This window comes from Zea mays, chromosome 4 (genome assembly GCF_902167145.1).
Source record: "Zea mays cultivar B73 chromosome 4, Zm-B73-REFERENCE-NAM-5.0, whole genome shotgun sequence".
Classification (NCBI taxonomy): Eukaryota; Viridiplantae; Streptophyta; class Magnoliopsida; order Poales; family Poaceae; genus Zea; species Zea mays.
Window position 1 is genome coordinate 21,017,930 of NC_050099.1, and position 26,036 is coordinate 21,043,965.

General features: G+C 41.9%; 1 protein-coding gene across 1 annotated transcript; it reads left to right on the plus strand.

Moving 5' to 3' along the window:
* The first annotated feature begins 16,245 nt into the window (after window positions 1–16,245).
* On the plus strand, window positions 16,246–19,792 carry LOC103652923 (uncharacterized). Its single transcript, XM_008679915.4, has 4 exons — window positions 16,246–17,004; window positions 18,473–18,700; window positions 19,030–19,230; window positions 19,379–19,792. Exons 1-4 carry the CDS (start codon window positions 16,999–17,001, stop codon window positions 19,403–19,405), a joined length of 462 nt encoding a protein of 153 aa, XP_008678137.1. The 5' UTR covers window positions 16,246–16,998; the 3' UTR covers window positions 19,406–19,792.
* The last annotated feature ends 6,244 nt before the right edge of the window (window positions 19,793–26,036 follow it).

Below are 26,036 nucleotides of genomic sequence, written 5' to 3' on the forward strand. Positions count from 1 at the left end.
CATTGCACCAAAAATCAGCACACTCAAGTCCTTTTTGCTCCACATAAATTGTGTCCCCTAACTGAATTCTTTCTTATTTTGTGTTGAACCTTATGCACCTGAGATAAATCACATCTAGCCAAACTAGTTAGTCCATATGGTTTGTGTTGGTCGTCAACCACCAAAATCTATTTATAGGAAATGGTTAACCCTATTTCCCTTTCAAACATGAAGTGAGAGAAATGAAAATTATAATAGATGTATATCGGGTTCTTAGTCCAGCCCCTCTGTAGTTTCAGTAAATGTGCCTGGACTCTGGAACAGTATTGTTAACTGTTCGAGCTTCAGACTCTTCTCTTGCATCGTGTTGCTGCTGAATTTGGAGCTGCCCTTCTGTAGGATCTAGGACACCGGCTAGAGGGGGGGTGAATAGACGGTTTTGACTAAAATCAACAATACTAAATAAATTTAATCAATGCAACAAGAGAAATAAATTGTCTAGTGTCAATAAGTAAACAATGTATGAAAAACAACTACGGAGATTGAATACTTGAAGAACAATAAGCAAATCACTAATCAATTGCAAGGCAATAAGTAATGCTAGAAGGAATAGACACCGAAATTTATCTCGTGGTATCGGTGATTTGCCGATCACCCCTAATCCACGTTGAGGTGGACTTCAAGCTCTCACTTGCTCCTCTATCAAGACACGACTTGATCTTTGAGCCAAGTGGACAAGAAATCACTCAATACCTCGATTCCACTAATGTCACCTTTGCCGCTCCGGCGAGGTAGGCGCGAACCCCTCACAATCCACACCGCAGCTTCTCCACAATCTTCTTGGAGAGCTCGACGGAGACAATCACCCGAGCCGTCTAGGAGGCGGCAACCTCCAAGAGTAACAAGCCAACGACGCTTGCTCGGTGTACCACCTAGTGCCTCAAGAATCACCAAATGATGCAAATGCACTAGGAACCCTCAATCTCTCACTAGAATGCAATCTCAAACAAAGAGTGTGAGAGAGTGAGTTGGAGGATCACAAATGAGCTCAATGTGTGCAAGGAATGGCCAAGAGAGGTCTCTCACACGAGCTACCCTTCTATTTATAGTCCCCCATCTAAAACCAACCGTTATGTGCAAAAGGGGGCAGATCTGCGCACACGCGGACCGTCCGCGCCCTAGGGCCGGACGGTCCGCCGTACTTATAACGGCTATAAAGACCGTTTGAAACATGTCAGAGCTGACTCAAAAGGTGGGTCCGGACAGTCCGCCCTTCGAGGCCGGACCGTCCGCGACCTGGCAGATTCAAACACCCGAGCCTCGGATGAAAAGAAGTTAACACACGCGGACCGTCCGGCTATAAATCCCGGACGGTCCGTGACCTGAGACTGTACTGTCCGGACTGGTCCCCCGGACAGTCCGTAGTACAAAACTATAAAAACACACAGTCCCTGTCCAAAAACGAGTTTGACACTTGCGGACCGTCCGCCCCTCACAGCCGGACCGTCCGCCTAAAATTCAGGGACTGGCCCGAAGTCACCCTCCTCTGGTCATGACTGCGGACGGTCCGGCCCTAAGGCCAGGACGGTCCGCAGTGCAATAGAACACAGTGTCAACACAAATGGTCAGACTTCAGACCCCACTGGTGGATCGCGGACGGTCCGCCCCTAAGGCCCGGACAGTCCGCGCGTCCAAGACTTCGCAATTTTTCAAACATGCTTTTGAAAGAACTTTTGACTCGTGAAATGTGAAGCGCTGTTAGTCCTCATGCAAATGCAACTACTTGATGCTCTATGAGGCACTAAGTTTTACACAGATCTAAGTCATTGACCCCTCTTAATAGTACGGCTATCTAGCCTACTAATCCGGTCAGGTATCTTCTCTAAACTTCTTAAGACCGGCAAAAATGAAACCTATATAATACCTTTCCCTTCATCTGATCCACAACCAATGCGTATGATTCTTCAACATTTCCTGTTCTATGTGGTCCAACCCTGCATTCTTATTTCTCCAAGAATCGTTAGTCCACAAACAGTTGTCATTAATTACCAAAACATTACCAAAGGGGCCTAGATGATTCACAATCTCCCCCTTTTTGGTAATTGATGACAACAACACATAGTATATTAAAGAGAAGTTTAGTTTTTCCAAATCTCTCTCATACCTAAGGTATAAGATAGATCTTGGAGAAGAGTTTCATAGGACTTATCTTGATTTGAAGTTCTGTCCGGGAGATAGATAAATCCCAATAAAAACTCAGTATGTAAGAAAGGCTCCCCCTAAGTGTGTGCAGGATTATTTGAAGTTGAAGATATAACACACATAATATATTGGAGCTTGATGGAGACTTTCCTACAATCATGGTTATCGAGGCATACAAGAGATGATCCGAAGAGTGAGCGCAGCAATTATAATCACTCCTCGATTTACCACACATAGAGTAATTTGAACTAAAACATAGTTCATCCCACAGAATATTACAGATAATAGTCCACAGACATACGACATAGAGTTAACAGTTCAAACCAGTTCTAAATGCGTAAGACATAAACTAATGCAAGCGGCATAAAAAGGTAAAATGCATATGCATGGTCTTAATGTCCACATAGAACCACCAACTCCCCCTGAAGGAGACGCCAGACAACTTCTCATCACTTCTCTCCCCCTTTGGCATCAATTGCCACAAAGGAGAGGCCTCACTGATCACTCGGCGGAGGATGCATGTTGTAGTAGTGAGTGCTGAAGGTGTCAAACAGGGAGGAGAACTGACCAAAATCCTGCTGGAGCTGCTGCTGCCTCTGACTTATTTCATGCATGTTGTCATTTGTAGAAAGATTGTCAAATTGACTGGAGAGAGCACCCATGTTATCTTGAAAACTCTGTTGCATATTATTCAGCCTGGACATGATGGGATCAGTGACATTAGTGTGAATTTGATCACGAAACTCAGAAAATTCAGAGTTGAGCGCATCCCAGTTACTGTCAAAACGAGACTGCATGTCATCGAGGCGGTGATCCACATGTGTCATCAGGCCCTCAAAGCGAGTATCAATATGAGTCTCAAGCCCTTGCTGCATATTATGAAAATAAGGATCAAAGTATCCTGGAGCAGGCTCCCAATAGTGCTGAGGCTGAGGAGGAGGTGGAGGAGGAGGCATCTGCTGTCCCTCAACATTAGGAGCTGCTCCACCCTCATAGCCAGGGTCTTCCTCATCATCTGGGAAGGGGGTGAGTGGCCTAGTGAGAAACCCTATCTCATTCTTAAAAGGCCTGAATGGGGTGTGAACAATCTCGCATGGGCCCTCAAATCGTGTCTTGGATTTGATGAGAGCCATAATGTAAGGAGCATATGCTAGATTTTGATTCTTGTCCATTTTCAAATCATTAAGCTGCCTCATCATGAAAAGAACAATATTCATGACTTCACCATTCATGATGTGCTGGATGATGTTCCAGAACTTATCCCGTATTTTACTCTTATCACCACTCTTGGGAAGAATGGTGACTCTGGCAATCTTGTTGATGACAGCAGGATGATGTCTGAGCCCTGCTGTCTCTCCAAACCTCCTGGGTATTCCGAGCCTGGCTGGCTCATAAAAGTGCACAAAATCCTCAAAATTATCTTCAGTATAAAGATCCAGCCCAGCAGAAATGGTGCCATAGTTCAGACAGTTGGCAGCGGCAAAGTCAGCAAAAGAAGCAGAATAGCGCTTGAAGCCAGTCATCCAGGTGATAGATTCTTCTTCAATATCAATCTCCGAGGTAGCCAGAAATTGCTTAACAGCCATTTCATTGAAATCTGTGCGTTGTCCCATAAACTGATACAGTCCACATGTTTCAAACTTGGGGATCAGACCCTCCATGACTGATTGACTTAGCAAGAAGGACCAATCAATCACCTGATGCTTATGAAAGTTTGTATCCACCAGGGTGCCCCAAAATACATCAAACTGCAGCTGAGTGTGGAAAAACTGGATATTTGTATCAGATGGCAGAGTGTACTGGTTCACAGTCCGTCTAGAGCAGTACTCTGCCATAGAAAATCTCCGCTTTGGATATGTCCATCCTTGGGTATCAATGGGATAATCAGGATGAACATGAGGAAAATCTTCAGCATCCATGGATTCAGTGCCCCCAGCTGAGGATTGGGCCTCTGAATCAGTGGTTGGTGTATAGTCATCATCATTTCCACGAGGGCGCTTGGATTTAAAGCGACCTGCAAGTTTCTTGCGGAGACCACCAAAACCACCATTCAAGCAAGTTCAAAATTTTGCATAGCATTCACATTGAGGAGAACTATCAATCCCACCAATCAGATTTTGAAACCCACTGCTCAATTTCAGATCAGAGAGGAAACCCAAATAATCTCAAAATTGAAGAAATTTGATGAAATCCACAAGATTTGAAGATACCGTGATGAAGACATGTTGATGGAATGTTGCCACAAGCTGCCGGACTGTCCGCGCGCAACTTTACTTCACCGTCCGCGCACACTCGACACAGGAGAGTATTGGGCGAGAGTGAAAGAGCGAATGAGCACAAATGTCAAGTCTGCGGCCACTGCCCGTTTTTACTGCCCTGTCGCGGACGGTCCGCGCTAGGGCGGCGGACGGTCCGCGCCCTGATGATTTCAGACGGTCTGCGAGGCTGATCGGACTGTCCATTTCCTGATGCTGCGGACGGTCCGCGGTCCATGGGCGGACGGTCCGCGGCCTGATACTCATTTTTCCAATTGCTGTCCACTTTCTGATTTTGAATTTCGAATCCGAGTTGGTGCTTATATATGGACATTTCGACCAATCCAAGAGTTAGTATGCATGCATATACACATTATGTAATTGAGCAATGCAAAATTTTTGAATTAAACTATCTAGAGCAATTTGGAATGAAAAAAGCACCAATAATACCAAATAAATAGCATAAGGAGCATATTTAGACCCGAGATGCAATACGACACATGTGTGATCAACTTCAAGCTACATTTGAGAGATCGATCACATTCATTTCACTTCTTAGAGAACAAAATCTTGTTTCATCCAAAGGCTTTGTAAAAATGTCTGCTAATTGATCATCCGTGCCAATGGAATAAATAGAGATATCTCCCTTGCCAACATGATCCCTTAGGAAGTGATGCCGTATATCAATATGCTTGGTTCTTGAGTGTTGGACCGGATTGGTAGCCAATTTTACCGCACTCTCATTATCACACATGAGAGGCACATTCTTGAAAATAATTCCATAATCCAATAAGGTTTGTTTCATCCATAATAGTTGAGCACAACAATTTCCGGCCGATATATATTCCGCCTCGGCGGTAGATAGAGCAACCGAATTTTGTTTCTTAGAAGACCATGAAACAAGAGATCTACCAAGAAATTGACAACAACCGGAGGTGCTTTTTCTATCAACTTTGCACCCCGCATAGTCCGAATCCGAATATCCAATTAATTCAAATTGAGCACCTTTGGGATACCATAGACCAATATTGGGAGTATACTTCAAATATCTTAGAATTCTTTTAGCGGCCTTCAAGTGAATCTCTCTAGGAGAAGCTTGAAATCGAGCACACATGCATACACTAAACATAACATCGGGCCTAGATGCGGTAATATAAAGCAAACTACCAATTATTGAACGATAAAGTTTTTGATCAACCATAGTACCTCCTTCATCTAAGTCTATATGACCATTTGTTGCCATTGGAGTCTTGATAGGCTTAGCATTTTCTAAACCAAACTTCTTGAGCATGTCCTTCAAATATTTTGATTGACTTATAAAAATTCCATCTTTCAATTGTTTGATTTGAAGGCCATGAAAGAAGCTCAATTCTCCTATCATAGACATTTCAAATTCTTTTGACATCATTTTTCCGAACTCCTCACAAAATAATTCATTAGTAGATTCAAAAATAATATCATCAACGTAGATTTGACAAACAAATAAGTCTTTGCCAATTCTTTTAGTGAATAGAGTAGTGTCAACCTTCCCAATTTTGAAGTCTTTGGAAAGCAAGAAATCCCTAAGCCTTTCATACCAAGCGCGTGGAGCTTGCTTAAGCCCATAGAGAGCTTTAGAAAGCTTGAACACATGGTTAGGTCTTTTGGGGTCCTCAAAACCGGGAGGTTGTTCAACATACACTAGTTCACTAATCTTACCATTTAGGAAGGCACTCTTTACATCCATTTGGTAGAGCTTGATATTATGTGCACAAGCATAAGCAAGTAGAATCCGGATTGCTTCTAATCTTGCTACGGGAGCGAATGTCTCCCCAAAATCCAATCCTTCAATTTGAGTATATCCTTGTGCAACTAATCTTGCCTTGTTTCTTACTACCACACCATCTTCATTGTGCTTGTTGCGAAACACCCATTTTGTACCAATAACATTGTGGTTCTTTGGTCTCTCAACAAGCTCCCAAACTTCATTTCGAGCGAAGTTATTTAATTCTTCATGCATTGCATTCACCCAATCAACATCAAGTAGAGCTTCATCTACACGGTTAGGTTCCATACAAGATACAAAAGAGAAATGTTCACAAAACGAAGCTATGCGAGAGCGAGTTTGAACACCCTTACTAATATCACCCACAATTTGATCAACCGGGTGATCCTTCACAATAGAATGATGAATTCTTGATACCGTTTGATAATTGCTTGTTGAAGCATTAGGAGGAACCGAAGGTCTTGAAGTACCTTGATCATGAGTATCCATGGTTTCATTGAGTTGTTGGCTTTGGTGATCTTCCTCATTTATAGTTGAGGATGAAGGAATGGCAACCACACTATTTTCATCATCATCTTCCTTTGGTTTTATTTCACCAGTGGCCATTGTTTTTATTGCATTTATCAATTGAGTTCCCCCAACATCATCGAGATTATCACTCTCATCTTGAGACCCATTTGTTTCATCGAATTCAACATCATATGCTTCCTCAATAATACCATGAGTTTTGTTGAAGACTCTATAAGCCTTACTATTTGATGAATATCCAAGAAGAAAACCCTCATCACATTTCTTCTCAAATTTAGAAAGCCGGCTCCCTTTTCTCAAAATATAACATTTGCAACCGAATACCCTAAAATATGAGATATTTGGCTTTCTACCAATGAGCAATTCATATGGAGTTTTCTTCAAGAGCTTGTGACAATATAGTCTATTTGATGAATGACAAGCGGTATTTATTGCCTCGGCCCAATAAGAGTCCGATATATTATATTCCGCTAACATAGACCTTGCCATATCAATAAGAGTTCTATTCTTTCTTTCAACAATACCGTTTTGTTCCGGGGTATATTTGGAAGAGAATTCATGTTTGATACCCTTGTCATCACAATATTGATCAATTCTTGCATTTTTGAATTCCGACCCATTATCACTTCTAACCTTTTTGATGTCAAAATCAAATTGATTTTGAGCCAATATAGCAAATGACTTGAATGTTTCAAACACATTGGATTTGTCTCGTAGAAAATAAACCCAAGTAAATCTTGAATAGTCATCCACAATCACAAGACAATAAGAATTACCACCAATACTTACAAAAGATGTGGGCCCAAATAAATCCATGTGAAGCAATTCCAAAGGTCGATGAGTGGACATTTGACTTTTATTTGGATGAGTGTTTGCCACTTGCTTACCGGCTTGACAAGAGCTACACAATTTGTTCTTTTCAAACTTCACATCTTTTAAGCCTCGAACTAAGTCATGCTTGGTTAGCCGATTGAGTTGCTTCATCCCAACATGACCAAGTCTTCTATGCCATAACCAACCTAGTGAAGCTTTTGAAAATAGGCAAGTTGTGAGCTTTGCCTCATTAGATGAGAAATCAACAAGATAAAGATTTTCATGTCTAAAACCTTTAAACTTAAGATTGCTACCATCAACACTAGAGATAATAACATCTTCAACCGTGAAATTGCAACAAAATCCTAAATCACATAATTGAGCTACGGAAAGTAAATTAAAATTCAAAGACTCAACCAATAGCACATTTGATATAGAATGATCATTTGAGATAGCAATTTTACCAAAACCTTTAACCTTTCCTTTACGATTATCTCCAAATGTGATACTATCATAATTTGAGCAATCTTCCTCACTCATTTGGGTAAACATTTTCATATCCCCGGTCATGTGTTGAGTACATCCACTATCCAACACCCAATGATTCCCTCCCGCCTTGTAGTTTACCTACAAAAGGAAATCAATCTCTTTTAGGTACCCAAACTTGCTTGGGTCCTTGGAAGTTAGTGACCAAGGTCTTTGGTACCCAAATAGCTTTCTTTTTATTTCCAACAATTGAAGTACCAACAAATTTAGCATGAACACCTTTTGCATTATGAGAAAGAACATAACAATGCTCAAAGCAAGTGGAGGATACATTTTTGAACTTGGGACAATTTTTCTTAACGTGTCCCTTTTTGTGACACTTGTGACACACTTTGTCACATTCTTTCACAAACAATGTCTTTTGCTTTACAAAAGCATTCTTTCCTTTCTTGGGAACATATCTAAGACCTTCACGGTTAAGAGAGCATCGTTGACTTCCCAATATGAAATCCAATTTAGTCTTACCACCATATGCCTTTTCTAGGTCATGAGTTAGAGTATTTATTCTATCTACTAACACTTCATTCTCAACAATAATTTTTGATTCATCAAGAGCAATGTTATCATTGAGAGAAATTTTGCATTTATCACAAATAGAGTTAGTAGGTAGTGGTTCACTTGTAAGACTATCAAGTAAGTCACAAGTGACTCCAACATCCTTAGTGACCACCTCAACTTCATGCACAATAGATGATTTTTGAGCATCCGCAAGCTTCTCACAATTTTCTTTGAGGTCATTGTGAGAGGTCTTGAGCTCCTCAAAAGACACTTGGAGGTTTTTATACAATTCCTTCAAGGTCTTAAATTTTTCTTTTTCTTTGTGCATGTAGTCATCGGCCTCACCTAACATTCTAACAAGATCATCATATGAATAGCCATCATCATCAACATCATCGATATCATCATCATCTTTTATATCATTTAAATCGGTGATAATTTTTACCTTAGCATCTCCCTTTGCCATGAGACAATGGGGGGATGAGAAGAGTGAGGGAGCTTCCTTGATGGCAATTCCAGCATTAAGCTTGGATGAGGTGTCATCATCATCATCATCCGAGCTATCATCCGAGTCCCATTCAACTAAGTAGGCTTTGCCATCTTTCTTCTTGTTATAGTATTTCTTTTTCTTCTTGTCACTTTCATCTTTGCCCTTCTTCTTCTTGCTTGGGCAATTCATGGCAATGTGACCGGGTTCCCCACACTCAAAACATTTTCTATCATTGAAAGCATTTCTTCTAGATGTTTGACCTCTTCTAGGTTGACCTCTTTTCATCTTCATAAATTTATTGAACTTCCTTACAAATAAAGCCATGTCACCATCACTCTCACTTTCATTTTCTTCATCATTGCTATCTTCTTTTTCAATTGCCTTTGAGGCCTTGGCTTTGAGAGCAATAGATTCATTTTTCACCTTCTTTGCCAAACTTAAAGCATCGGCTTGTGACTTCTTAAATATATCTTGAGTGAGAATTTCTCCCAATACTTCGGTTGGAGAAGTTGTAGATAGATCACTCCTTACTAGCATTGTCACAATAGTCTCATATTTCTCCGGAAGTGATCTAAGGAACTTGTGTGTGAAATCCACATCCGGTACATTAAAACCAAGTCCTTTGAGTTCATTTACTATCTCATTCAACCGATTGAACATATCGGATACACTCTCATCTTCTTTCATAATAAATTGCTCAAACTTCCCTTTGCACACATATAGTTTGGCACTCTTCACAATTGTAGTTCCTTCATGAATTTCCATTAGTTTTATCCAAATCTCATGAGCGGTTGTGAGATTTTTGATACGATTGAACTCATTTATATCAAGAGCATCATAAAAGACATTCATGGCTTGATCATTTGTGAGGATATTCTCATTATCACTCACGGATGGTTCATCTTCCTTCAATACAACAAATCCATCCCTAACAATTGGCCAAATTTTTCCACCCATTGCTCTAAGATGCATTGACATTCTTATTTTCCAATAATCATAATTGTTTCCATCAAAGTGCGGTGGCTTCCCAATGTGCACATTGTTGTTACTAGCCATTTTGTCCCACTCCGGGATGATTAGATCCACAAACAATGGAGTCCTCGGCTCCGATACCACTTGTAGGATCTAGGACACCGGCTAGAGGGGGGTGAATAGACAGTTTTGACTAAAATCAACAATACTAAATAAATTTAATCAATGCAACAAGAGAAATAAATTGTCTAGTGTCAATAAGTAAACAATGTATGAAAAACAACTACGGAGATTGAATACTTGAAGAACAATAAGCAAATCACTAATCAATTGCAAGGCAATAAGTAATGCTAGAAGGAATAGACACCGAAATTTATCCCGTGGTATCGGTGATTTGCCGATCACCCCTAATCCACGTTGAGGTGGACTTCAAGCTCTCACTTGCTCCTCTATCAAGACACGACTTGATCTTTGAGCCAAGTGGACAAGAAATCACTCAATACCTCGATTCCACTAATGTCACCTTTGCCGCTCCGGCGAGGTAGGCGCGAACCCCTCACAATCCACACTGCGGCTTCTCCACAATCTTCTTGGAGAGCTCGACGGAGACAATCACCCGAGCCGTCTAGGAGGCGGCAACCTCCAAGAGTAACAAGCCAACGACGCTTGCTCGGTGTACCACCTAGTGCCTCAAGAATCACCAAATGATGCAAATGCACTAGGAACCCTCAATCTCTCACTAGAATGCAATCTCAAGCAAAGAGTGTGAGAGAGTGAGTTGGAGGATCACAAATGAGCTCAATGTGTGCAAGGAATGGCCAAGAGAGGTCTCTCACACGAGCTACCCTTCTATTTATAGTCCCCCATCTAAAACCAACCGTTATGTGCAAAAGGGGGCAGATCTGCGCACATGCGGACCGTCCGCGCCCTAGGGCCGGACGGTCCGCCGTACTTATAACGGCTATAAAGACCGTTTGAAACATGTCAGAGCTGACTCAAAAGGTGGGTCCGGACAGTCCACCCTTCGAGGCCGGACCGTCCGCGACCTGGCAGATTCAAACACCCGAGCCTCGGATCAAAAGAAGTTAACACACGCGGACCGTCTGGCTATAAATCTCGGACGGTCCGTGACCTGAGACTGTACTGTCCGGACTGGTCCCCCGGACAGTCCGTAGTACAAAACTATAAAAACACATAGTCCCTGTCCAAAAACAAGTTTGACACTTGCGGACCGTCCGCCCCTCACAGCCGGACCGTCCGCCTAAAATTCAGGGACTGGCCCGAAGTCACCCTCCTCTGGTCATGACTGCGGACGGTCCGGCCCTAAGGCCCGGACGGTCCGCAGTGCAATAGAACACAGTGTCAACACAAATGGTCAGACTTCAGACCCCACTGGTGGATCGCGGACGGTCCGCCCCTAAGGCCCGGACAGTCCGCGCGTCCAAGACTTCGCAATTTTTCAAACATGCTTTTGAAAGAACTTTTGACTCGCGAAATGTGAAGCGCTATTAGTCCTCATGCAAATGCAACTACTTGATGCTCTATGAGGCACTAAGTTTTACACAGATCTAAGTCATTGACCCCTCTTAATAGTATGGCTATCTAGCCTACTAATCCGGTCAGGTATCTTCTCTAAACTCCTTAAGACCGGCAAAAATGAAACCTATATAATACCTTTCCCTTCATCTGATCCACAACCAATGCGTATGATTCTTCAACATTTCCTGTTCTATGTGGTCCAACCCTGCATTCTTATTTCTCCAAGAATCGTTAGTCCACAAACAGTTGTCATTAATTACCAAAACATTACCAAAGGGGCCTAGATGATTCACACCTTTAGGCTGCTGTTTGTGGGACAAAGTTGGAGCCAGTGCAGGTGGTTGTGGTAAGGCCCACACAGCTAGAGACTGACTTGTCGAAGCCACTGAAATTGTAGGTTGTGAGAATGGTCGTTGATTGCCCACATACTCTGGAATGTATGGGGAATAACACGAAGCAGTATGTAGGACTTGCTCCAGCTGATTCTGTCGTGCTTCTGCCTCAGCTATCTCCTTTTGCTTCTGTATTGTAACTTGGCAGGTTCTTGTTGTGTGACCCTTATCCTCTCCACAGAATAAGCAAAATAGCCTTCTTGGTTGAGAGTTGAATCTTCCTCCGAAGCTTCGTCCCCCTTTGTCTCTTGGGGCTGGTGGTCTGAAGGAGCTTTGTTGCGCCCCTGTTGACTGGGAACTGTGTTGGTGCCCTTGGATGTGATTGCCCCTGTCCTCACTTTGACTAGGATTGTGTATTGTTCTGACATGCCTTGGGTGGAGCCTTCCTCTGAAGCCCTTGGTTATCTCAGAATATACGTGAGCTTCCTCCCTTCTTTGCCGAAAATCGTTGTCGGCTCTAATGTACTCATCCATCTTCTGGAGAAGCTTCTCCAGGGTTTGGGGGGCTTTCTGGCGAAATATTGTGTTGTTGGTCCTAGGCAAAGTCCCTTGACCATGGCTTCGATGACAATCTCATTTGGCACCGTTGGCGCCTGAGATCTGAGATGCAGAAACCTTCGGACGTATGCCTCCAAATACTCCTCGTGGTCCTGTGTGCACTTGAATAAGGCTTGAGCGGTCACTGGCTTCGTCTGAAACCCCTAAAAGCAAGTGACCAACATATCATCCAACTTCTGCCATGATGTAATTGTTCCTGGCTTAAGAGAAGAATACCAAGTTTGAGCAACACTTCTGGCTGCCATGACGAAGGATTTTCCATGATAGCGGTGTTGCCACCATATGATGATATGGTTGCTTCGTAGCTCATGAGAAACTGCTTCGGGTCCGAGTGACCATCATACATGGGAAGCTGGGTGGTTTGTATGAAGGTGGTCATGGGGTAGCCTGTAATTCTGTAGCTAAGGGGAAAGCATAATCAAAAGCAATGTTATCATGATGAAAGTCGTCATACCATATGTCATCATGGATAGGGCTTTCTTGATGAAGGTCTCTTTGTTGTGGCTTATGCCCTTGTTCATTGTTTTGTGTGATGTGTTGCATCTCTTCGGTTGCTTCGTCAATCTTTTTCTGGAGCTCAGCCAGCCGAAGCATCTTCTCCCTTCTTCTCTCCACTTGTTGATGAATACCTTTTAGATCCCTAATCTCTTGATCCAACTCTTCGTCCTGTGGTGTTGGGCTAATAGCTTTCTTCTTCTGGCTTTGGGGCTCCCTTAGAAGGAGTCCATCTTGATTTGTGTCCAGAGGAGCAAGGGCAGCCCCTGGCGCTGTTGTCTTCTTCGGCGGCATGACAGAGGTGGCCGTTCGAGTTCTCTTGATGGAGGTGGTCATTTGAGTTCACCGGAGGTGGACGCCAATGTTGGTCACTTGTTTTTTATTGCTGTGAACCAAGAACAAGACAACACAATTGTTAAACGTTAAAGACCTTTGTCCTTCGAAACATTATTTCCCTTCGGATATAATGAGTCTTAGACGAAGGTCATGACGAGCAGGTCTTCAACATTCACAAATATAAGAATATAGTTACAAATATAACATTATGTCGTTTATTCATTTCATACCGAATGTACAAACAATATTAAGATACATTTCATATGTTAACAAACTGATACACAATGCTCATTACATTGATACCTTCGGCTTACTCGGGGGTAAAGGTGTGAATATAATTCCAATTCAGCGTGAACAATACGGGGTACTGTTCACCTATTTATAGGCAATCGTACAGTTTCGTACGATATTACATCCATATCCTCAAAGATTACATACAAGGTTTACAAATGTCACAGGGACAATTTTGTCATTTGCACTTAGCAGTTTGAACAACACCTTATCCCTACGTCGCCTTCCTGCGTCATCGTAACGAAGCTTGCTTCGTCGCACTTCCATTGATCAAAACCGAAGCTTTTCTGGTAACGATGCTCCTGTAATACTTAATAATATGTTGAAAACAAATATTTAGCCATGTTTTTGAGGACCTTCGGAAGACGAAGGCCCCCAACAGGTGATGAGTTACCTAAGACATTAAATGGTCGTTTCTTGAAGCAATATCATCCTAGTATATAACAAGATGCTTAGAAAACCGATGTTCTCACATCGAGTTGATAACAGCATGTACCAGATGCCTTTGGTTCACTTAGCTTCCCCAAAAGGTAGGGGCACGTGTTGAGCACCATATGTGGCACCTGGGAAGGTTAGACGGTCTTGCCATGTGGCCCGGATGGTCCGCGCCCTAGACAGTTCGCGGGGTAGCTCGGATGATTCGCGATAGGATTAAGTCAGGTGAGAAAGCCCCTGTTTCCATGCGCGCTTATCCATCTAATCACATGAATTCTGTTGGGAAACGTCTATGAATGGGTTCGGACCTCCCTTATATATAATAAGGGGTACGGTCGATTGGAAGACAACACAATTGATCGAAATCAACACAATCTACTTTATTTGCTTTGTTCTAGGAGTAGGAGTAATTTAGACTTAGTTTAGCTTTTTTGCCAATCCCAAATCTTTATTCCTCTTCGACTCTACGTCATCCAAGGATGTCTTGGATGACCCGCCGACCCCGAGGCACCCCCTTGAACTCTCCTCCTTGACGAGTCCCTCCTGTGGGCGAGTTCTCAGGTTTTACGAGGAAGAAGACGACTTGGCATCATCGTGGACCGTCCGGCCCTCCGCCGTAGACCGTCCGACGTAGCACAGAGAGGAGACGCTCCTACAGGTCGCGGACCGCGTCGGTGCTCACGTAGAGAGCACCGTCAGACATTTTAAACCCTAGTGTTTGGCCTCAAATCAGAGCCAACATCACTGTGTTGCGCGTTAGGAGGAATCAAGGTCTCTCGGTACACATCCCTATCAATATATAGTAGTACTTCTTCTCACATCCCTAACTCAAAAGTAAATTGGAACACGAACAAGAACGACTTATAAACCTTATAAATCTAAGACATCCGATATAAAACAGCTGATTATAGTTTTTTCTTAAAAGACATGTAATATTATCTAGCGTATATTAATAAGAAAATTGGCGCAAAACAATGGGCATCCTCTAGCTGACCACTGGAAGAGCTGAACAAAAATAACATGAATTGCTCCCGCTTGTATCCAGGATATTGCTTCGTCTTGCAATCTCTAGAAAAGAGGGAAATTACTATTTTGCCATTATTATCAGTGAGCTTATCAAACTTACCATTAGAACTATAAATCATAGACATAGATCGATACATGAATCATAGATATATATAGATGGTATAGTAAGGAGGCAATAAATTCAGTGGTAAAATGGCAATTATTTATAAAAAAAGATTCTATTGTCAACCGTATGGCATACCAAATCCTATGTCTGAATCCAAAAAAAATCCCAGGTTGACAACTTGTGCCAGGTTTTGAATAATTCAAGCCCATCGATATTGCGAAGTTTAGAGGTGGAGCTTTTCATGGTCAACCGCGACAACGATGTGGCATCGCACCAACGGCTGCCAATGTTATCCTATTTTTATACAAGTGTCACCATGCAATCAGGATGAACGGATACAAAACTTTGAAGCGCAGGAAATATATAGGTTTCAATTAGATTGTCAACGCTCGCCAGACCCAATCAATCGAACTTCCTTTTTGAAGGGAATACTCTCGTGACCAATTTTCTATACGATCATATAGCTAGAGGTGGACATTTTAAAATCGAAAACCCGACCGAACCCGAATAGATCGGTCTATTTGGATTTTCGGGTTCGGCTTCGGTTCCTATTACTATATTTCGGAGTATGGGTTCAGGTTCGGTTCCTAACCTTTAAAACTCGAATAGACTAAATAACCTGAAGTATAAAAAAACTCTTAATATGTGATGATATTATTATATGATTTATGAACTTATTAGCTAAAAATAATGATATCATCTAAACGATAGTGTATACATCTCTGTATGCTATTTTTTATAATCACTTGCTGTAATAATAGTACTTCCAATTAATTATTCATTGTATATATTTTAACAAAAGATACCAGTCTCTCTACTATTCGGGTCTATTCGGTGGACCGAATAGACCGAATCGAAATTGTGAGTCTATTCGGGTTTGGTTCCTAAAAATATTTTGAAAATTTTGGTTCTCATTTTTCAGAACCCGAAATTTCACAAACCCGAATAGACCGAACCGAATTACCCTAATAGACCGAATGTCCAGTCCTATATATAGCTCATATTAACGTAACGATCGTGGAGAGAAGTTGATAGCGGCGACGGGAGGCGAGGGATTTCATGGTGAGTAAGGGAGAGGGGACGGCAAGGACACGAGGGAGGTGGGAGGGATGATCTAAACAACATTTTTCATTAGATTTGAGTGAGTAATGAAAATAGGACGATGATCCAAACTGCTTGATAGTGTGTTAAGTATGAATGCAACTTATTTGGTGGATTTAGTGGAGATTATGAGTGTGGGATAATTTAGTTGAGTCGTTTTTGCAAAGTTTAAACAAGTGAATTATACAGTGGTATAGAGTATAGATAAGCGGCACTCAAATGCAAGCAGGTCCACCTCCAAGCATACAAAATATTACACACAAAATTCGCAGGCAAAACGTACCGCAAAATATTCCAACATAAAGGGCTAGTTTGGGAAAGATTTTCATTTAAAAAAATCACTTTATTTTCTCTTAGAAAAATAGAAATCTCTTAAAAATGAATTCCCAAACTATCCAAAAAGAATTGTTTTCCCAACTAGGAGAAGATTAGACTATGGATTAACAAAGCACATGTTGAGCTGGCAATGCTAAGCGTGAAAGCACGAGGCAGCACGAACAGGTCTTCAGAAGCTAGTTCAACATTTCCAAAGTCTTCGTTCCCCTATATCTGTCAGTCGTGTTGCTCTCCGCCCCTGGAATCATTTCACCGCCTTCTCCATCCCATTCTAGCTCCTCTCTCGAAGGCCTTGGCACCTCGTAACAGGGAGTTATACTTGGACTTGAAGAATAATGGCTGTGAGTTTTCTAATGACCCGTCTCTTCTTTCATTTTTGCTTTTCATGGGTTCGACGATCTTGCCAGCCTATGAAACGGTTGCCTGCCTTGAACGCTCTCTTGCCTTCTTCGCGTGAAATTCGTTTTTGCACCGTTGATTACAAAAAAGAAACAGGCAAGATAGAATTTTGGTTAGTGTCAAGAAGGTAGAGATGGTTAAGGCAAATAGAAATGGAGCTGAGTAACTCCTTTTGATCTGTATAGCTTGCTGACCGCTCCCGTCTACAAATCACCATGGAACCATGTTTTGCCCTGTGTGCTCTGTTCAGATACAAGGGCCAAAAACTGCAGTAGCCTTTGACAAAATTTTGGTGTTCACTTTTTGCGCTAGGCCACTCTAGAAAGTTAGACACCATTTGAAGATACTTCATTTTGATTCTTTCGTTTAGAAGCATGGCGAGCCAGTGTCTGTTCGTTTTATTCTCAATCCATATGGATTAAAGGGGATTGAGTGGGTTTAAATCTCTAGCAAGGCAAAATCCATACTAATTCCTCACAATCCTCTTCAATCCTAATAGAATAGGAAGAACCGAACAAAACTTTAATATGTATAAAAACCCCTGCTTTGCCATGTGATCTGCATAGAACAGGGTAACCAAGTAAACACATCCTATTGAAGTTTACTCTCTCCAGGGGGCCAAAAGAAATATTTTTCTTCCCTTGATAATATGTTATCATATTGAATGTTTTGAAGTTTGCTTTTGCATTTTTTTTGGAAACTATTTTCCTTCTGGAGTATCGGATGTGTTGCTGACCTTGACTATGCTTGCTAATAATATGTTGTTGGAACCAGCAACTTGCTAACTATTTAGAGAGGATAGCAAACAATTTCAAATGCTTCAATCCTAATAGTACACAACGCCGAAATTAAGATCAGATAGCTCTGTTTTTCATCTTCAGTTGAGCTACTTGTTTCTCAGAATATAACATCATCATCACATGTTATAATTTGTAGTATGATGGTCAAAGCATCATGCATGAGGTGTAGATCATAGTGTCAAAGCATCTAAGATATATATATCCATACAATTCGATTTGTCCTGAATCGTAGTGTTTTGTACTATCCTCAAGGACTAAACCCCCCTGAACTGTGGCGACTAATGTCTATAGGCCACTGATTGACAGTGTTTTAAATAGCGGGACACAGAGTTTATCCCCAACCTTTTCAAACTTGCAAATATCAGGATAAATCGGGAAATATCAGGCTAAATAGCATAACTTTTCACAGGTAAAAAGGATATATCGAGATATATCGGCCGCTATATCCGGTTATTTAAAACCTTGCTGATTGATCCTATTTTGTTCCCATTTTTTCCCTTCTGGTACCATTTTCTTCTAAATGCAATGAGAAACAGAAAAAAATTTACATTGTGCACTCAGAAAACATGCTGCCTCCAACTAATAACGCTAATATGTATGTATGCTGCAGGGTAATAATGGTGGGAATATCCCCAAATTTGGTGAGTGGAAGACCACTGACGGAGGCTCCCCTTATACCATGTACTTCGACAATGCCAGGAAACGAAGGAACAACAGTGGCATAACAGTTGCCCCTGAGGCATCTCCAGTTCGCACGAACACTGTCCCAGGTGGCAAGGACGGTGTCAAGCCACTGAACCAACAGGACGGTGCCAACCGCTCACGAAACCAAGCCAAAGTGAGTATACTCCTAACGACCTTTTAGATCTGAGGAGGAGCCTGGTGAGGTTTACCGGTGTTTGGAAAAAAAAAATTCAGCCCGGAATTCACAAAACTTGGTAAAACTTCATCAAATAAAAACTTGGGACTTCAACCGGCCTGATTTTCTACAGATTTTTAGATCTTAACAAAATACTAGCATGGTTTATTACTACACGTCTACTGAGTAGGAATGGAAACAAGGGCGAATTGAACTGATCACAGATTTACCCAAATATCATACAAATAACATGTTTTTGGAATACTTTATGATGTGAATTAGAGCCTAATTTATAATAATATGCACAGGCTGCACAAGGTAGCTCAGTGCCAACATGGGGCCAGTGGAACGAAAGCAACAGCGGGGCAGGCGCACACCAGTATACGCTTTTCTTCGACCAGCTAAGGGAGGAAAGGAAGAGCGCTCCTCCAACGCCTAGCGTCGAGCAACTACAAAAACCTCATCAGACTCGACCCACTCATCGTGATCTCTATGACCATGTACCCAAGGTGGATTTTTTTTTTTTTTGCGTTTTGGTTTCTCGTTCACTTTAGCGATCCTTTCACAATGCTGAGCGTTAATGAGTTCGTGCTCACTCAAGTCTATTTTTTCGAGATTAATGATACTGAACTCCTGAAAACATGTCTTCCATTGCAGGGATCTAAATGCTGTGGGTTGTTTTGAGAGAATAGCCAGCCCGCCCCAATACAACGCAAATGTGATGTGTAAATGGCATAGTTGAATCTCACATTCTCCAAATACTTCAATATTTGATCAAGGCCTTAACAGGTTGTCAAGATGGTATACATGGATCTTGAGACTTTCAACGACCTTAGTAAAATTTTGAAAGTGGTGATAATGAATGTGTATTCGCATGTGCCAAAGAACTGTTTCCGTGGACAATGAGTAGTTTCATCAATCTATATCAGCTTGCTAGAAATTTACATTTGATGTAAGCTTTTATAATGATGAATGTGTCAAGTGATAAATGATGTTGTATATACAATTCCCTTGTTATGTTTCCTCTCTTATCAACTTTGTTTTTGCAAACACGTTAATATTTTTCTATCATTTATACAATTCTCGTGTTATGTTAGGACTAAATTGGAAAATCAAATTTTATTGGAGATTTGGTGGGGATTAAAGTGGAAATAAACTAATTTCCGCATCAATCCTCTCCGATCTTCAAGGGGAATTGAGTTTCCAAACTAGCTCTTCTCTTACTGTTCAAGAAATTATACCTCGGTGGAGGTCAAACCCCCAAGGGTCAGGTTTTATCAACTATATTTTGCTATCATTTAAATATTTTTTCCAGATATTTGACACTATTTGAGATTGAGCTTTCTATATACATGTCAGTATGTCATCCTTTTTGTTGCACACGCTTGCACTGTCCTAATCGTTTTGAAAAAAATCATTTACTACTTGGAGAATAATTTCCTAGAAAAAGTTAAATTAGTAGCCTACTGATTGGGTTTTAGGAGGGCTATATGGTACTTAATGAAAAAATATGTATAGCAAGCGCAACGAGCAAGGGCAAGGAGCAGCAGGGTAGGGCAGGGCCGCACCTGTGTGGGCGTGGCGTGGGGGCTTGCCGGTTGGGGGCTATGGAGGCCTAGCCGCAAGAGCATGGGCCACCGCCAACTGGGCTGCGGTGCAGGGCTGCAGGCGGACACTGCATGCCAGAATGCCCGACGTGCATCTGCACCAAGCAGGGCTAAAGGTGGGAGCACGGAAGGGGCGGAGGGTTGTGTAAGGAGCATATGTGTGTGTTGTTGATCTGTTGCGTCTAGTAGTTGTAATGGAGGAGTATAAGATGTGATGGGTTGTAATTGGGCCTGTTAATCGGCCTGTAATAGGGAGAAGAACTCCTATAAATGTCGGTTGATTGCAGTAGAGAAGGAACCGAAAAAGAATAACAGAATCCAGATTCAAATCCCCATACATGTGTCGCTTACCTGGTGAAGTCTCCTCGGAAGATCCCGTTGTGACCTCGTCGGCGTCAAGGGTGCTCACGTCGGAGGGGATCTATTTCTCCTCGGCCATGGGTCACTACAAGTGGTATCAAAGCCATCGGAGTCGGCGATCACTAAAGTGAAGGTGCAACGGCTCCAACGGCAAAACCATCGGCCCAAACTCGTTTCCTTCTATAAGCAATGGATGAGAAGGCTCGGGCGATTCAGGGAAACTGGGACCAAATGTTTCAATCTATGGAGGCAATGACATGAAGACTGAAGGAGGTGGAGAGAGTGCAGCAATAGTTGCTGATGTAGTTTGAATTGGCAGCAGTTGTGGCTGAACAAGCGGTTTCTGAGAGGAATGATTTGTATCGGAAGTTGGAGGAGACTGGACGAGAGGCATCTCAACTGATGTTGGAGCAGATGGGAAGAGAATTGGGAGATTCATCCACTTCAACTCATGTGCCAATCGGAGATCAAGTACCACAACGTGATCGGCAGTTTCAAGGTGGTCAAGAGTGTGATGACCACCAACGTGGTGGTAGGGGTGATCTTCGCCAACATGCTGACACAGGTAATCAAGCAATACCCAAGCTGCCTTTCCCAAAATTTTCAGAGGGCGATCCTATGTGTAAGGAAAATGGACCCTGGGCCATTTGGCTCAAAAGGTTTTAGTGTTTGATGAACAACATAACCTATGGACTAATATGTTTGCTAGTGTTTGTGTTTATAGTTCACAGGATGCGAAGAGGATTGGACTAAGATACTGAGGATGCAACACCTCAAAAGAAGACATAAAATATGCGTAGAAGTCCAAGACTCAAGAGGAAAAGAAGACATAAAATATGTGTAGAAGTCCAAGACAGTGAACAGTGACATGTCCGGTGTGCACCAGACTGTCTGGTAGGACACCGGGCAGTCTGCGCAGAGAGGCCCACATTGGGCGCTCTCGGGCTGTAGCACCGGACTGTCCGATGTGCACCGGACATTCTGGGTAACTATCGGCTGACGTGGTAGGGCACCGGACAGTGAACAGTGCATGTCTGGTGTGCACCAGACTGTCCGATGCGCCCGTCAACAAAAGACTGCTACTTCTGTCCAACAGCTACAATTGTGGTGAGACGCTATAATTACCCTCCCAACCGGCTGTTTGGAGGTGTGGGAGCCCAAGCAACATACCAAGGCATATTGTAGATATTTTCAAGTGCTCAAACACCCAAGTGCTTAATAGAAATCACTCGGTGATTAGTGTAGGTGCTTTGCGAAGTGATTAGGTTAGTTAGACCACATTAGCGCTTGCTCTAGATGAATCCTAGTTAGTTGAGTGAGTTTATAAAAACCACACAACCCCTCGGCTCTTGCGCGAGCCATTGTAATGTTACCGAATGGGGCGAGAGTCTTGTGAGACCGTGACAACCGAGATTGTGTCGCCACCGTATACCGAAAGGAACGAGGCCCACGGCGTTTCGGTCGAAACCTCGTTAGTGGAGAAAACAGTGAGCGTCCGAGAGGACCCGGAAGCAGAGCAGTAACACCCTAGAATCTCAATTTTTAGATTTAATAGAATTCTCAAAAAAAAAGGGAGTCAAGAATTTAAATGACTTTTATATGAGAATTTCATTCCTTCCAAAGTAAAATTAATTTCTTAGGTTCATCACATATCCAAGGTAATATCTCCCTAAAAGAAATATTGTTTGAATTGCATGTTTGGAAACATTTGTTTAAATAAAATAATAAATAAATAAACAAATAAAATGATACTCCGTGTTCATATTGAAGTTCTATCTATGTATCTAAATAAACTTGAAATTTGGGAAAAGGAAAGGAAAACAGGAAAACAAAAATAAGGGAAATAACAAACTGATTTCGGCCCAAATGGGAAATCCCACGCATCGACCCACTCCCCCCCCCCCCCTCCCCTAGCATCCCACCGTTGAGACCTGAGCACAAAAGAGAGAAGCTGCGGGAGAGAATCGATCCGCCGCGGTGGATCAGGGTCCATGCGGTTGTGGGGTCTCGGGATCCAGTCAAGGAGCATCACCGAGCCCTGCAGAATGTTCTTAAAGCTTCACCACAAGAGATTGGTGCATGGAACTGGGAGAATTGATCATCGGCGCATCACCGCCGGTCACACCCAGATTTTAGAGACCCGGACGTGAACATAATCATCAGGTGTGCTAATACCAAATCTCACACATATGATAAATCATGTTACAAAAATGAATGTCACAATTTTATTATATAATAATAGATTCTGTACAAAATAAATAAATACTTACATTGAACGGAGAAACGATCCAGTAACCCAAAGTTGACTAGGAGACGACGACCTAGACCTCTCACGAACACATCGCAGCATCCTCCATGCGCCTCATCCTGTGGTACTTGCTCTTGACCTGGGGGTGTGAGACAACAAGAGTGAGCTCACATATGTTCACCGCTCAACAAGTTGTGGGGAATAATGTGCATGAACTCGCCAAAGGTGGGAGCTCATGTGAAGTGTAAGGCAAAATCAACCTGAGAACCTCCCTACACGCCTACTCCCATACTGTCCTTGCCCATTTCGGGTAAGGTAGTCTTCCACTAGCTTTTCTAATTAATCAGCCAAGAGCATCTCATTCCACTCTTGTGGTGACACGTGTTTCTCAAGTTAATCTCCATGTTCCAATTAAATTTAATGATCTTGACATGAACAATAAATAAAATAACAGAATAATTGGAACATGGACATAATGTAATATTAATCCCAAAACCACATACAACAATAGCAAAACTACCCAAATGATTCAGGGGTGAACAAGGTAAAAAGATAACCAAACTAGGGTAACCTATTGGGTCCCATCAAAATTAAGCCTATGCATGAATAAATGATATCAAAGAACATTATTGGGTAAATAAAAGTGATCAAGGGCACAACTTGCCTGGGACTTAAGATTCCAGGTACCAGGATGATCTTCAAGCGACTCGTGACCTCACTGCTAGTCGTAGAAATACAAACAAACATGGGATAAACAAAATTAACATCACATCAAACATAAGATTAAGTGGCGTAATAATAATCTACGCGTCGATATGAGATCGTGGGTTCAAGAATCGCTAAATTCGGAGTTACGGTTGAGTAGTTATGATCTATGGAAGATCTATGTGATTAAGTATTAAACTATATTATAAATTGATTAATATACATCATATGAGAAATTATACTCTAAATAATCAATTCAACTTTAATCTAGATTATACTTATTTTGAAATCATATTATAGTCAAATTATAATTGTAGACATGTTAACCTTATTTAGTAAAATAGATCTACTATACATAGGATACACGAATATCTAATTATAAAAGTATGTGATATAATAAAATAAGGTTCGCTACAGTGTAGACAATTTTATTACAAAGCCAACACAACTTGAACGGGCTAAATCGGAGTTAAAATGCACAAGTTATGGATTAACTAAGTTTATAGATTTATTTTTATATTTTAAATCGATTTTCCATTTTTATTTTCTAAATTCTGACCTCTCTGGACCGCTCGCACTAATTCCGAGAAGTTCAGAGTGGATTCTGTAAAGTTCTGGGCTTAGGCGTAATTTACTTATAACAGATCAGGACTATGGGCTGATATATAATAAACAGAGGGGCTCTTCTGCACGTTTCCCCAGCCTTAAGGGTATTGACGGATCTTGCGGAGTTCGTTGTGGTGCCCGGCCAAAGTGATGTCGTGCGGGGGAAGAGGGGATCCCCTGGCATCCCGGGCCCGCGCACCGGTGAGTGAGCGCTTGTGAGTGGAGGGGAAGAGAGGGAGAGGCTGACCACCCGGTCCCAACAAACAGTGACTGAAGAAGTGCAGGCGCGACGTGGTGCGGAGTTGGCATTTGTGGGCCCCGCTGGACAGTGACCAAGCTTCACTTAAGCGCGCGCGGATGAGAGCCTTGCACACCGGGTCCACCAGACGGCGCGTGAGCATGCCAAATTGGGCTGCGCGGGAGTGGAACTGACTAGTTGCCCTCGCGTGCGAGTGACTCGATGCGTTGACAGGGAAGCCAGCTGAGCGGGCCCACGTGGCGGTGATGGCAGCGCGGTGAGGAGTTGGGCCAGGGTAGATTCGGCCCAAGACCAGTACCAATGTTTTCTCTTTTTTATTACTCCTAATTCTTTTCTAATCCCATTTGAATGTATTTTTAAACTCTACTATTCAAATTCAAATTATTTGGTGAGTTTCACACAGAGATGACATGTTCAATTAGAAATGTCATCATGAAAAATTATATTTAATTGTCTATATTTTACTTATAGTGCACATGGCTTTCCTTTTTCTCCTCTTTTCTTTTCTATTTCGAATTCCAACACAATTCCAAATTCATGGGTGAACTTCAAATTTCCAAGTGTCCAAATTAATATTATTGTGAATATAAATTCTACTGGTTACAATATTATTATTTATTCTTTTTCCTTGTTATTTATTTATGGGAGGAATAAATGGTTTCATTAGAAATTTCTTTTCTCATTTTCCCATTTTATGTTTTCATTTAAAATTGGAGATCTAATTTGCGTTGTCAATAAAATGCATTACCACAAAATCAAAAAGAGATCAACCTTTCTTTATCTATTTATTGGTCTTAATATTCTTGTTTGAACATGAGGAAGAGTCCTAATAGATTTTCAAAGGTCTTCAAAAATTCTCACAACCTTATTATATATACTTTTTATTTCTTTATTTTATTATTTTTATTATTTTTATTCTTCTACCAATTTTGAGCTTTACAAATCCTACCCCTCTTAATAGAAATCTCGTCCTCGAGATTTGTAAGGAAAAGGATGTATAATCATATTGTCCCAACACATATGCACTAAAAAAATCTCAGCATGATGCATAACTTATTAGCAACACATAGGGTCAAATAGGCCTTATTATTCCTATAAAATAGTAAAATACTAACTACTAACTAAAGTAACATTTAGGTCTTACAAATAGTAGAATATATATATTTATGCAGCTTGGTGGAGCTGGTGGTGGTGGAGGTAGTGGGTGTTGTTGTTGTTGTTTTTCCAACCATGCTTGCCTCATTTCTTGACGCTGTTGGGGCGAAGGCAAATACGCCACCCTTCGCTCGAGGCCTTCGCTGCAGTCGCCGGTCCGACGGAGACAAAACGGGCAGGGACACCCTTCGCTTGATACGGCATCAGACGAAGGGCCTGCGACGAGGTCGTCCCACCGCGCGGCCTCGTCCAGCTCGGAGGCCCACGAGTGCTCCGGCCCATTGTAACGGGCCCTGCGAGGCCGCTGCGTGTTACGAGCCTAATTTGTAAAGGCATTCCTGTAATTACAGTCTGTAACCCTGTTTTATGGGAATA

Excerpts from the sequence above, each read along its gene's own strand:
- LOC103652923 (XM_008679915.4), top strand. Across the intron at positions 18,701-19,029 it reads GCTCACGAAACCAAGCCAAA|GCTGCACAAGGTAGCTCAGT; the intron begins GTGAGTATACTC and ends TAATATGCACAG. Across the intron at positions 19,231-19,378 it reads TCTATGACCATGTACCCAAG|GGATCTAAATGCTGTGGGTT; the intron begins GTGGATTTTTTT and ends CTTCCATTGCAG.